Source organism: Natrix helvetica (genome assembly GCF_964273705.1).
Source record: "Natrix helvetica genome assembly, chromosome: Z".
NCBI classification, from domain to species: Eukaryota; Metazoa; Chordata; class Lepidosauria; order Squamata; family Natricidae; genus Natrix; species Natrix helvetica.
The window spans coordinates 132,007,673-132,022,072 of record NC_138554.1 but is presented as its reverse complement, the minus strand read 5'-3'; the positions used below and the strand labels follow the sequence as shown (position 1 = coordinate 132,022,072).

Genomic DNA, 14,400 nt, shown 5'->3' with positions numbered 1-14,400 from the left:
GTGACTTTGTCAGTTGCCATGAATAACGTTGTGGAGGGATTCCTTTTGTGGCCCTCTTGGAGCGTCTAGGAACATCAGTCCAGTCTTCTTCTTCTTCATCATCATCCGCGTCCTCACGTTCGTCGCTAGCATCAGCATCCGCGGCTTGCGAAGACGGAACATCAGGTTGTGAAGAACTGGTAGAAGGAATATCTGCCTGCGAATTGTCATCAGGCTGCGTGGCATCTGGAACACCATCTCTAGGAAAATAAACTTCAGGATCATTGGAATGAATCCTGGACCAGTCAATATCTTCCTCAAAATTAGCAGATTGTGAAATGACAATCACATGTTTAGTATCAATGAATTTGAGTCATTTTGAGTCATCATCAATACCCATAAATCTCAGTCTCTTTGGTCCTTGAGTTATAGGAGTGTTCACCATAGCATATGAACCAAAAATGTGGAGGTTCTTGAGATCAGGCTTGTAGCCATACAGCATGTAGAAAGGAGTTTGATTGATTACACTGCTCCAAGTACGCTTGACAATGTAATTTGCATATTTGATTGCTTCACCCCAGTATGCGTTACTGAGATTGGCATCTTCTAGAAGACAACGCATCATGGTTTGTAGAACCCCTTGTCTTCTTTCTACGACTCCGTTATGAGCCGGTGTATATGGAGCAGATGTCTGATGAAGAATTCCATTCTTACGTATCCAGTCCTGGAAACGCTGAGACATGAATTCTGCACCACGGTCACTCTGGATTCTGGCGATGCGAACTTGGTATTGTGTAGAAACAAACGCTGCAAAGTCTTTAAAGATCTGAAAGGTCTCAGATTTCTCTCTCATAGGATATACAAATCCATATCTAGAATGATTATCTACAATTGTTAAAAAATACTTTCTGCCACCAAGTGTTGGTGGGAAAGGACCCACTATGTCAGTGTGTACCAAATCAAAAATGCGTGTTGACAGGCGTGTAGCGTGTTTGGGAATTGCAGCCGCCTTGGATTTAGCCTTTTTGCAAACCGCACAATCCAAAAACACCTTACACCCCTTTAGATCCAAACCTTTTGCAAACTCCGGCATCTTTCTAAGAACACGGAAACTGGCATGTCCCAATCTTCTGTGCCACTTGTGAATACACCTGGAATGCAAAGGTTTACCAGTTAGTGAATTCTCAACATTAACAGTTTCATGAGGACCCTCAGGCTTGCTCTGAGCAACCTGTTTCTGTTTTCTTTGTTTGTTGGCTTTAGGAGCCTTTGGCACAGTAACGTTTTCTCTCTCTGGGACAACTCTCTCTGGGTCTACGTTGTGCCTTTTTGGAGTTTGCATACTTGCCTGTGCTTGCCCTTTAGGCTTTGGCTTTAAGTAATAAACACCACCAATCAGCATGGTTTCAGCAACAATATCTCCATCTTTAACCAAGTAACTTGCTTTTTCGAGGTGGTGAACCTGGAACTTTAAATCTCTAGACAAGTGACTTTGACTAAGCAAATTACTGGTTGCTGAAGGTATGTAATAAACATCAGGGATGTGTGTATCGAGTTCTTCAATGTAAACAGTTCCTTTTCCCATAACCTTGCAAGTGTGGTTGGTGAAGGAATACAGTTCTCGATACTCGGGCTCTGGCTCACCCATCTCTGTGAAAAGTTCCCTTCTGTGGGTAACGTGCACAGCTGCTCCACTATCTAAAGTCCACAAAAGACGTCTGTCGAACTTTGGATCAGGTTGTGGAACGTTGGTTATGGCCAGTGTCACAAGTGGAGCTTGTGAATCACGCCTTGGACCACGACGGCCTTGTCTTCCGCCTCTACCTCTGCCTCTGGAATCTGTTCCTCTGGGCTGGTACGTGGCGGGAGCTGGAACTCGTTGGGGACAATCCCGGGTGTCATGTCCCACACGGTTGCAGGTGTAGCATTTTGGCATCCTTGGAGCGTAGCCTCTTCCTCGGAAGGGACGTCTGGCTGGAGCCTTCGATGCTGGAGGTCGTTGCAGATGTGGTGTAGCTAACCTGATAGCTTCGTCTTCCACTAAAAGTCTGCAAACGTGGTTAACTGTGCGTTGAGCAATAGGCACGTAGTTAATCTTTGCAACAGCATCTTTCCATTCATAATTCAATGAGTTAATGATGATGCTAATCATTTGGATATCATCGATTACATGGCCATTTTGTCTCAATTCACTTCTCATTCTTTTCAGTTTGGTCAAATGTCCACCAATTCGTTCACCAGGTTTCAACTTCGAACCATGGAACTCAGACATGAGCAAACATGAAGATTCAATTGAAACGGGCCTGTAGCAATCTTCCAAAATAGCCCAAATTTCTTGGGCAGTTGCATCAGGTGGAAAGATACCTTGGATCTCAATTTCCATTGACATGAGCAAAGTCGTGATTGCTCTGTTTTCCAGGTCTCTCATTGCAGGTGTCCAGGGTTGAGGAGGAGGATTAAAAACCATGGAATGTGTGCCTTCTCTTCGAAGCAAGAGCGCAATTTCACTGACCCAGGCTTTATAATTCTCTCCTGACTCCTTTAATTTGGACTCACCAGTCAAGGGGGTGACTGTGAATACCTGCTGAGGAATGTGGATCGGAACAATTTGTTGCGCAGGTTGCAAAATTGGTTGTTGAACCAGGGGATGCTGGGGTTGCATCATTGGCCTTTGCGTGGCAACATCAAATTGGCTTCCTCGAATTCGCCTTTGACTTTGCCTTTTTCCATCTAGGGAGGATTCAGCACCGCCAGGGGGTGTTGAAGACTTAACCTTTGGGGGCAAAGTTTTGGCTTCTAAAGGGCTCATAGCCAGATCTCTAAAACTCTGGTGCAACTGCTTCATCTTTTGCTGTAATGATTTTTCTCCGCCAGCAGATGGCAGTGCAGCCTCACTTTTTGGCTGCAGTTGTCTATACGTATGCGGAAGTTCAGTTGACTCAAAGGGACCACGTGACCTCGGTGACGTGTACATGTCTCTTTGTTCTAATTGACCAATGAACTCTGTGGGGTGTGTCTTAGGCTGTTGTTTTGAAGACAAGATGGCGTCCTCAGACATTTTGGGAGTGGGGGAGCTCCTCCTACTTCGCTTTATCTCCTCAAAGCACATTCTCGCCTCCCTAGCATATTTTTCGAAACGTTCTATTTGATCAAGATAGCTTTGCATTTCTTCATCAACATCTGGGTGGAATTCATAAAATCTGCTTTCTGCGTGGGAGGATTTTTTTTTCTGCCGGCAGTTGCCATTCATCAATCGTTTGATAATCTGCGAGGGTCTGGGAATGGAGTGGCTCTGGCAGAGTGGGAAGTTTTGGCTTGGCCCCCAAAAATTCATAATCTCCTGGAGATATTTTAGAAGGAGGAACCACTGACCTCGTTTCGTGGATGTCGCGTCCTGTAGCTCCTTCCCCCACATCTGCCTCGGCACCTGAAGGAATTTGTTGTTCCTCTGTGTCTGATGGAATGGATTCTTTGTCAGAAGAAGCTGATCCGTCTGTGCTTGCCCCATCTTTCTTTTTCTTTTTTTTCTTTTTCTCCGACATTGCTAATTAGGCTTAGTCGGTTATCTTTAGATAGCATGAAGGGAAAATACAGCCATAAATTGTAGCCATCTCAGCTGGTAAGTTGTCGACCAACCTCTGCATACCAAGTTGTCAGGGGAAAAATGCCCTGGGGAAATCTGAGATCAATGGACCGAGGCTGATTCCCTTCCGCATATCTTTTGAGATATTAAAAAATAAAATAAAAGTCTTTGACAAGTATATTCTAATTAATAAACAAACTTTAATACAAAAATAATAAAAGTAAATGAAACAGAAAATAACTAATTGTTACATTTTGATAATAAAAAGCTCCGGTTGCCAAGTTGGCAGCCGAACAAAGAAGAAAGGAATGTGGAATGTGTAACGCATGCGCAATAAATCACTTTCAGATAAGAACTTTTATGACCTGCGCAATAACTCTTTCTTAGTTTAACTCTTGAATGTCAGTTCATGCCTAGCAAACTTTTTAACATCGTGACAGAGACGTCACCAGCGCATGGGTGACTGTGCGTAGGGCATCCCGGTCCAATAAGGGGCGCAATTGGCGCATCAGGCGAACCTGATGGAACGCCCCCCTTGCCACGGCTGTTACATGGTCATCCATGGACAGCCGGGCATCCAGGAGGACGCCCAAATTGCGCAACCGTTCCATGGGGGCCAGTTGCTCGCCCCCAATGGCCAGAGATGGAAGCAACTGGTTGAACCGGGAGGCCGGAAGCCACAGCCACTCCGTCTTGGAAGGGTTGAGTTTTAGTCGGTTGCCATCCATCCATTTGCGGATGTTACCATATTTTTCAGAGTATAAGACGCACTGGAGTATAAGACGCACCAAGGTTTTGAAGAGGCAAATTAAAAAAAAGTTTTTGCACTCTGCAAACTTCCCAAAAACAGCCCTTTTTTCACAAAAATGGGCCTGTTTTTTCCCCCCCAAAAAAGGGCATGAATAGCCCTTAGGAGGCTTGTCGAGTGTTCCTCCAGGTGGCGGGGGCGAAAATGAGCAAAAAACAGCCAGTTTTTCTCTAAAACTGGCCTTTTTGTAAAATAAATGGCATGGATAGCCTTTAGGAAGCTTATAGAATGCTCCTGGGGTCGGGGGGGGCAAAATTGAGCAAAAAGGAGCTCTGAAAGCCAACTAAAGGCTATGCATGGCGATTTTGGTGAAGGGGCGGGGTTTAAGGAGGCAAAAAAATGCTGTATTCAGTGTATAAGACGCACCCAGATTTTCAGCCTCTTTTTTGAGGGAAAAAGGTGCGTCTTATACTCCGAAAAATACGTTAGGTTTTTTTTGTTTTTTTAAAAAAGAATTTTATTGGTTTTTACAAATATTTATAGGAAGGGGTAGGTAGGTATACAAAATTTTGACAGCTACATCGTGCGAAAGGTAGAAATCCCCCCAAATCTCACAACTTTTACAGAAAAAAAAGTAAAGATCAAAAATTAAAAGATAAACATTGGCAGCTTTTTGTTTTACATTATATCAACAATATATTCAATCATCTTATATGTCACTTCCAACAATTACATGATAACAACAATTGCAATAATATTTCAAACTTATTTTTGTGACCTGAGTGTTCTCGATGTTGCTTCCTCCCCCCTGTCCTCTGGCAGAGCCATGGCCTCTCCCCTCCTTCATATCTTGTGTGCTGCCCCTGTTCCATCTAGAAAGGCAATGTGTTTTTTAATGAAGGCCTCTGCCTCCACAACTGTGTTGATTCTAATTCTATTGCCCTCCCAAAAGATCAACATTCCTTCTGGCAATAACCATCTAAACCAAACTCCTTTATCATATAATTTCTTTGATAAAGAGGAATATTTCTTCCTCTTATCTCTTACTTTCTTCGGAATTTGTTTAAGAATGGCTATTTCTTTGTCTTTATATTTTAATGGTCCCCCCCCCCCTCTGAGCTCCTAAAACCTCATCTCTTGTAGTCTTTCTAAGAAATTTAACATGTACTTCCCTTGGAACATTGTGTGTTCTAGCATATGCTGAATTGATCCTATAAATCAAATCAATATCCCACCATAGCTTTTGTTTGTCTCTTTTAATGTATTCAGATAAAATTGTGGTCATAATCTCCTTAAGGTCTTCATTTTCTGTCTCTGGTAAGTTCTGAAATCTAAGAAAAAAAGACATTCTTTCAAATTCCACCTTTATCAAATGATTTTCAAATTCTCTATTCCCCTTCTGGACTGTCTTAAACTCCTCCCTCAACCCAGTCGTGTCTTCCTCCAACACACCTATTCTCTGTTTGTTTTGTGTTGCTTGTTGTTGCATTTCTCTGAGCTGTTCATTTAAATCTGCCAGTTGTTTTTTCAGTTCGTCCTGTCCCTTCAAAATAGTTTGAAACATTTGGGCAACAGATAAGTCCTTTGAACTCTCTTCAGTTGTTTTAGGTTGTAAAAATGAAGCCATTTGTGTCTGTTGTGTAATCGGACTAGACGTAGAAGATGTCGAGGCCGAAGATGCCTTACCAGGCGATGGCTTTTTAGGTCCCATAGTAAGTTCAGAGATAGCTATAAGTCTTATGCAAAAGAAATGGCGTCTGTGGAATGCACAGCTGGGAGACATCGTGGAGGCAAACAAGCCAGAAGTGAAAGTTAATCCTCCTGTACAGCTGCAAGCCAAAGGATAAGAGTCAAATCCAAATCCAAGGGGACCACATAAGAAGAGAGGTTCCAGGAGATCTCCGGGGTGTAGAATAATATAAAGCCAGAAATTCTTTCAAAGGGGAAACTTCATTCGTAAAAGCAAAGAAGAAGGAGGAAGTTGGCCATCTTGGCTCCGCCTTCATAAGGGACCAGGGAGCAACATGTCCAAAGTTTTCATAAGGTAGTTTATAAAAAACCACTCAGCAGTCATCCCTTGCAATTGTAGCAAAAATCATTCTCCCATTGTTAGAGGAAGTGAAAGTTAGCTTTTAACTCTCTCTCTCTCTCTCCTCCGAGAGAGAGAGATATTCCAAGTGCCGCTTTTTCCGAGGGGGGGTGGAAAATCCCCCCCTCCAATCTTAACACTTCAAAAGATTGAATCCACAATTTGGAGAAGCTGCTGTTCATCAGTTAAATAGATTTACAGAAGATTGAGGGAAACCTCTCACCTCACCGCTCTTCAGCTGTAACATCTAATTGATTCTTTCCTTCCGGAATCCAATCGGCGAAGGTGCACAGCGACAGCGGAAAATGCCACCATGCACCCCCCATGCTCCCCGGCTCCTGGGGCGAGGCTGGAAACCCCCCTGCGGCTGCCGCCGATCCAGGGGGTCCCAACAAGCCGCCCTGCGGCAGGGAGCCCCTCCAAGGCCCCCTGTGCTCCTTAAAGGAGCCCACCGAAGAGACGAGCGGCAGACGCACACGTCCGTCGCCTTCGGGGACCAGAAGTCATCTCCCGAAAAATACGTTAGTTTTATTGTGTGAGATAAACCTAGAGAAATTGGGGAAATAGAATCACACAGCTGGTCTTTCCATTAGGTAAAGAAACACGCAGTATATCTGATGTCATGTTTAATGGTTGCAAGCCAGCAACCTAGATGCATGTAAGACTATGAAAATGGAATAGGTCCATGCTACCTGAGTAACCATCTCATCCAGTGGTGGGATTCAAATAATTTAACAACAGGTTCTGTGGGCATGGTGAGGTGGGTGTGGCTGGGTGGCCATGTGACTGGGTGGCCATCTCAATGTCACTCAAATCAAGGGATGCCTCGCCTGGCTCCTCCCCTCCCAGCCATTCCTTGTCACACCCAGCCTCAACGTATCTATAGTTCTGCAAAATTGTTGTTGATCTTTTTTCAACTTTATTATTTACATAATAGATAATGCACCAGATTTGGGGGGGCAGGGGGGAGTTCTGATAGTCAGTACTGCCGGTTTGCTCATGAGTGCACCACACATGCTTGATGCAAGCTGTGCATGTATGTGCAGTGCAATAAAAATTGTTATGCGCAGAAACAAAAATCAAGATTTGATTTTATGGCGCCACCTGGTGAACCAGTTCGGAGGTGTGGCAGGCCTGGGTCTCTGCCGGTTCCAGCAATCCGCGCCACCAAACTACTACCGGTTTGGCCAAATTGGGCCGAACCTGTAGGAACCCACCACTGGGATGGGGAGAATATGTAGGCTAAAGAAAATAAAGTGTATGTTAGGTTGAAGGGACAGGGTGGCGACCACAATAAAAGAAGATCTATTGGCCTGACTCAGTTCATAAAATAAATAAATGCCAAAATCAATAAACGCACACGGGCAAGCAGGAAATGCTGTAGAGCAGATAGAGGAACTAAGGGCAGAGAAGGGCAGAGAAGCCACTTTGGGGAAGATTGCAGAGAATGAATGAAAGGTTATTGGTAGAAAGATAGAAAGCCATTCTCCCTGTGGTCTCTTGTGCATGTGATTAAGGACGCCGATGGTTTTATTATGCAGGCCAATCTTGCTGTAATGAATAGAAGGAACTATTGTAAGCACCCCTTATTCACAAAACAGTTCTATTCCATAATATGAGAGCCTTCTACAATAATCTGATAACTGTAAATCCCACCCAATATTACCATCTGCTTATATTTAATTAAGGACTGGTTGTCTGAACAGCGCAGGCAAGAATTCCCAGTGGGTGGGAGGTTTTGGGAGATGCATTCGGGAATCTCTAAATCTGTCAGCCTGCTCTTATTTCATCTGTCCTTGCTTTTCTGCGAATGCAATTATGAGAGCAAACAGGACGGCTGCTCTCGGGTCCCAGACGGGCCAGCCTCCTTTTGCTGATAAGGCTAATTGGGCAAGCGATAATTAAATGAGGATTCCAACATGCAGTCAGACTTAATTGTCTGATGCTTTGGCATTTTCGCTGGAGTTATAATTTCAACAAAAATGAGAGGGAGATTTTCCAGGAAGAACTTTAACATGGAACCATTTTACATCTTCTTCTCTGCCGACACTGTACTGCTAACCAGAGCATACAAAGCATTTGCTAGACCAATTCTCGAATACAGCTCATCTGTCTGGATCCCACACTGCATTTTGGACATTAATACAATTGAGCGAATCCAGAGATATTTCACAAGAAGAGTCCTCCGCTCCTCTGCTTGCAACACAATACCTTATGCCACCAGGCTTGAAATTTTGGGCTTAGACAACTTAGAACTACACAGCCTTCAGTCTGACCTAAGCATAGTACATAAAATTATCTGCTGCAATATCCTACCTGTCAATGATTTCTTCAGCTTCCACCACAACAATACACGAGCACACAATAGAAAGAAGGACTAGGGGAGACATGATAGCAGTGTTCCAATATCTCAGGGGTTGCCACAAAGAAGAGGGAGTCAAACTATTCTCCAAAGCACCTGAGGGTAGAACAAGAAGCAATGGGTGGAAACTAATCAAGGAAAGAAGCAACTTAGAACTTAGGATAAATTTCCTGACAGTTAGAACAATTGATCAGTGGAACAGCTTGCCTCCAGAAGTTGTGAATGCTCCAACACTGGAAGTCTTTAAGAAGAGATTGGACAAATATTTGTCTGAAACGGTATAGGGTTTCCTACCTAGGCAGGGGGTTGGACTAGAAGGTCTCCAAGGTCCCTTCCAACTCTACTATTGTATTGTATTGTATTGTATTGTATTGTAATAGATACAAAGTCAAGGTAAACCGCTCCAAACTCGATTGTAGAAAATATGACTTCAGCAACAGAGTGGTCAATGCCTGGAATCTGTTACCTGATTCAGTGGTTTCTTCCCCAAACCCCCAAAACTTTAACTTTAGACTGTCTACTGTTGACCTCACCCCATTCCTAAGAGGTCTGTAAGGGGCATGCATAAGCGCACCAACGTGCCTACTATCCCTGTCCTAATAACCCCATTTGGCACCATGGCACCATACCGGTTGCAGCAAGATCCGGAACCCATCACTGGACTGCACCCACCCACAGTGACAGGCAAGACACTAGAATATAAACTGACAGCAAACATAACTCCTTGCTAGCACTGATGATGTTACCTAATTTGGGTAATGAAATGTCTGCAAGAAAGCGTCAGCTCAGAGAGCACCAAGGATCCCACTCCTGGGTGGGATTCTACCAGTTCAGATTAGTTCAGGTGAATTGGTAGCTCCGACGATCAGCTGACAGTGGACCGGTTCGCTCCGATGATCAGGTGGGCCTGCCCATCTGCCCCTGCGCTATACTGACCTATGTCTTCTCAGCTGATTTGCATGGCGGAGTGTTTTGCTGCACCTCAGCTGTGATACTCCCCAGCAGTAACGCAGAAGGTAAGTATTCTTAACACTGTACGCGCAAAGCACTCGATCATCAAACCAGTTGTTAAACTGGTAGGATCCCACCACTGACCCTATTAGCTCTCAAAGCTGTCCTCCAATATGAAGAAATGTGTATAGAGCAGTGGTGAAATTCAATTTTTTTACTACCGGTTCTGTGGGTGTGGCATGCTGGGCGTGGCAGGGGAAGGGTACTACAAAATCCCCATTCCCTTTCCTGGGGGAAGGATACTGCAAAATCCACATTCCTTCCCCACTCTTGGGGGAAAGATACTGCAAAATCCACATTCCCTCCCCATTCCTGGGGGAAGGATACTGCAAAATCTCCATTTCTTCCCCATTCCTGAGGGAAAGATACTGCAAAATCCCCATTCCCTCCCCTTTCCTGGGGGAAGGATACTGCAAAATCCACATTCCCTTTCCTGGGGGAAGGATACTGCAAAATCCACATTCCTTCCCCACTCTTGGGGAAAAGATACTGCAAAATCCACATTCCCTCCCCATTCCTGGGGGAAGGATACTGCAAAATCTCCATTTCTTCCCCATTCCTGAGGGAAAGATACTGCAAAATCCCCATTCCCTCCCCTTTCCTGGGGGAAGGATACTGCAAAATCCCCATTCCCTTTCCTGGGGGAAGGATACTACAAAATCCACATTCCTTCCCCACTCTTGGGGAAAAGATACTGCAAAATCCCTATTTCCTCCCTATTCCTGGGGGAAGGATACCGCAAATCCCTATTCCCTCCCCATTCCTGGTGGAAGGATACTGCAAAATCCCTATTCCCTCCCCTTTCCTGGGGGAAGGATACTGTAAAATCTCCATTCCCTCCCCATTCCTGGTGGAAGGATACTGCAAAATCCCTATTCCCTCCCCTTTCCTGGGGGAAGGATACTGCAAAATCTCCATTCCCTCCCCATTCCTGGGAGAAGGATACTGTAAAATCTCTATTCCCTCCCCATTCCTGGGGGAAGGATACTGCAGAATCTCTATTCCCTCCCTACTCTGGGGCCAGCCAGAGGTGATATTTGCCCGTTCTCCAAACTACTCAAAATTTCCGCTACCGGTTCTCCACAATCTGCTGAATTTCACCCCTGGTCTAGAGTCCTTGGTGCTCTCTGAGCTTGGTTGTTTGCTTGCAAATATTTCATTACCAAACTAGGTACCATTAGTGGTACAAGTACAGGCAGCAAATCTCACACTCTTTCATGCTGATTTTGTTACCTAGTTCAGTAATTAATCAGTGAGCAGGAACTCAAATGTATTACACTTTTGCAGCGGGGAGCCCTGATATCCCGAGCCAAGGAATATCCAAGGAAGCAGATCAGTTTTTCACTGTCATTCTAAAGGCCTGCAGGGCTCAGGCCAATTATATGTCTGGGATAGATCATCCCAAGGGAACAGGTGCCTCCCTAGAGAAGGCATGACTCCCAGGTCCCATAGCATTACTGCATAGGTAGTCCTTGATTTCCAACCATTTGCTTTGTGCCCATTTAAAGTTACAACAATACTGAAAAAAGTAACCAATGACTGGTTTCCAAACTTAGGACCCTTGCAGCATCTCCATGGTCACGTGGTCAAAATTCAGGCACTTCACCAGAATCATGTGATCCCCATTTGCAACCTTCCAACCGGCTTCCATCAAGGAAAGTCAATGGGGGAAGCCAAATTTGCTTAACAGAAGCACAGTCCACTTAAAAGCTGCAGTGATTCACTTTTTTAAAACAAAAAGCTTGCAAAATGGGGTGCAACTCGATTAACTGCTGTCTTGACAAGCCATGGAAACTTTGGGCTCAAGAAGCTCCCTAAGAAGGTTGCAAAGGACAGTCCTAGGACCCTGGGACACTGCAAGCATTATAAATACTCAGCAGTTGCCAAGCACCCAAAGTTTGATCACCTGACTATGCAGATGCTGAAATGGTCGTAAGCGTGAAAGCTGGTCATAAATCACTTTTTTTTCAGTGGTGTTGTCATTTTGAATGTTGACAAAATGAATGGTTGCAAGTCAATCATCTGCTGCTCTCTACATAGCAGCTCCTCACTGCTCTCTTTGACATCCAAGAGTCTACAGTTGGACAACGGTATCAGTGGTGGGAATGGCCAATGCCATGGGCAAGGCATCTCCAACATCTGCCTGGTATGGATCCTGCTGCTGTAACCAGTCAAAGCAATGCATTGAGAGAGTGTCCCTTGTGCTAAATTCTCCAAAACAAGTGACTAAATCCTACGAAATGAACCTCCCTCCTGCTGTCCTGTTGTAATGGAGTAAAATAATTTCCAAAGAAGTAGAAACTGCTCTTTTCAAAACGACTCTAACTTCAAACCTTCCATAATGGAAATTCTGGACTTACTTACTTTCTTTCTTTCCTTCTTTCTTTCTTTCTTTCTTTCTTTCTTTCTTTCTTTCTTTCTTACTTACTTACTTTACTTACTTTATTTAGATTTCTAGACCGCCCCCTCTCCCGAAAGGGACTCGGGGCGGTGTACAGTCAAATTAAAACACAAATACATAGGAATAAATATAAATACACAAATCTTAAATTAAATGAGGAGGTTAGAAGACTGTATCTTAAAGTAAAGCAGTTAAAACCTTAAAAACATCCCCAATTAAAACCCAAACCCAATTAAAATAAATCCCCGGGAGGTAAAACTAAGAGAGTGCCAGGCCAGCTGATTGAAACAGGTGAGTCTTTAACTTTTGACGTAAGGAACGGAGGTCGGTGGTGGTTCGAATGTCGGGGGGGAGGTCATTCCAGAGGGTTGGGCCCATCACAGAGAAGGACCTACTCCTAGGTGTCGCCCGCTGACACTGCCTAGCGGACGGCACCAGGAGGAGTCCCTCCCTGTGTGAGCGGATAGGTCGCAGGGACGTGTGTGGTAGGATGCGATCCTGCAGATAACTAGGTCCTATGCCATGGAGCGCTTTAAAGATGGTAATCAATACCTTGAAACGCACCCGAAAGGCCACAGGTAGCCAGTGCAGCTCGCGCAGGAGCGGTGTTACGTGGGAGTAACGTGTACTCCCCATGATAACCCGCGCGGCTGCATTCTGTACTAGCTGCAGTCTTCGGATGCGTCCCAAGGGAAGCCCCATGTAGAGGGCATTGCAGTAGTCTTTCTTTCTTTCTTTCTTCCTTCCTTCCTTCCTTCCTTTCTCTCTCCCTCCCTCCCTCCCTTCCTTCCTTATTTTTCTTTCCTTCCTTTGCTCACTCCTCCTTCCTTCCTTCCTTCCTTCCCTCCTTCTTTCTTATTTATTTATTTTTCTTTCCTTCCTTCCCTCCCTCCTTCCTTCTTTCCTTCCTATATTCTTTTCCTCTTTCTTTCTTATTTATTTTTCATCCTTTCCTTCCTTCCCTCCTTCTTTCTTTTTTATTTTTCTTTCCTTCCCTCCCTCCCTCTTTCTTTCCTTCCTTCCTTCTTTCTTTCATTGAAATAGTGGCTCTTTCAGTCAGGGTATAATTATTTATTTCCTCATCTGATAGGACGCTCTTTCCTATTCCTTCTTGCAGAACTTTTTGATCTCGAAGTAAATGCCAGAGTGCAGCAGACAGTCGCAGAACGACAGATGCCCAAGTGGGAATATCTTGATATCAAGATTCAGGATTACAGTAAGTTACTCTGATTATTTCCATTGTTGAATTTAAGGGCATATAACCTCTTTAATTTAGAAAAACTCATATTCTAGTGGGGCAGTTTTAAAAAGAAAGAAATAGATAAAAGCATAATGCCACTTAAAAAATCCCCTAAAATAGAAATTTAAATCAATTAAGATGGGTAGCAGCCCCCAATGCAAAAGCAGAATGTATCCATAGCTATAATATAAGAGGATCAATAGAGATCTAGCAACCCAACATTTATTTACTTGTTTGTTTATATTCTGCCATTATTATTTTTTATAAATAACTCAAGAGCAGGTCTAAAATTCACAGTCTCCTGGTGATTGGCCCAAAGTCACCCAGCCAGCTTTCATACCTAAGGTGGGACTAGAACGTCTGGTTTCTAGCATGCTGCCTTAACTACTAGATCAAACTTGCTCTCACAAGACATTGTTGTGTGTTTTGATTCCATGCCATGTGTTAATCAGCCTCCCAGGCTTAAAGCTCTTATTACTTGCCAAGAATGTCCCCAGAGAGGTCAAAAAAGTTGAGCGTGATCAAACAATTCATCAAAGTCACACCCGCTCCCCCCCCCCTTTTATTGTTGAGCGGTACTGTGTGAAAACGTATGGGGGTGTCCTGCATACACAGTTCAGGTTGTGTTTCAGGTTTCTATCCTGCAGACACCCCTGTTATTGTACTGCTTCCATCATGGGCAGAATAAATATTTGCCATCCTGTTGCCCATCTGCCTTGCCTTCTTTGTTTCTATCTTCCCCTTCCCTTGGTAGGCTGAAAAGATCTCCTTGGTAAAGATATTTTTCATTGGTTAAGAAATGGAGGTGTCAGCAGAACCAAAAATTCATGTCAACGTAATGAAAATGACCATCATCTCACAAGATTCTCCCTTTTTTCTACACGTGTGCGACATCACAGCACAGTTACTGAAGCCCCAGATTTTTTGTGATTTGCTTTCTTCATTGGTCAACTCCACCACCAAGATACTTTGGCTAACAGTCATTCG

At 44.1% G+C, this 14,400-nt stretch overlaps 1 protein-coding gene across 4 annotated transcripts in view; it reads left to right on the top strand.

Annotated features, from left to right (window-relative positions):
- Positions 1-14,400, top strand: part of DPP6 (dipeptidyl peptidase like 6) — a 609,699-nt gene that overhangs the window by 568,263 nt on the left and 27,036 nt on the right. For all 4 annotated transcript variants that reach the window (XM_081932663.1, XM_081932661.1, XM_081932662.1 and 1 more), the window contains one exon: positions 13,291-13,389. In XM_081932663.1, the coding sequence (XP_081788789.1) occupies positions 13,291-13,389 (99 nt within the window). The remainder of the gene's footprint in view (positions 1-13,290; positions 13,390-14,400) is intronic.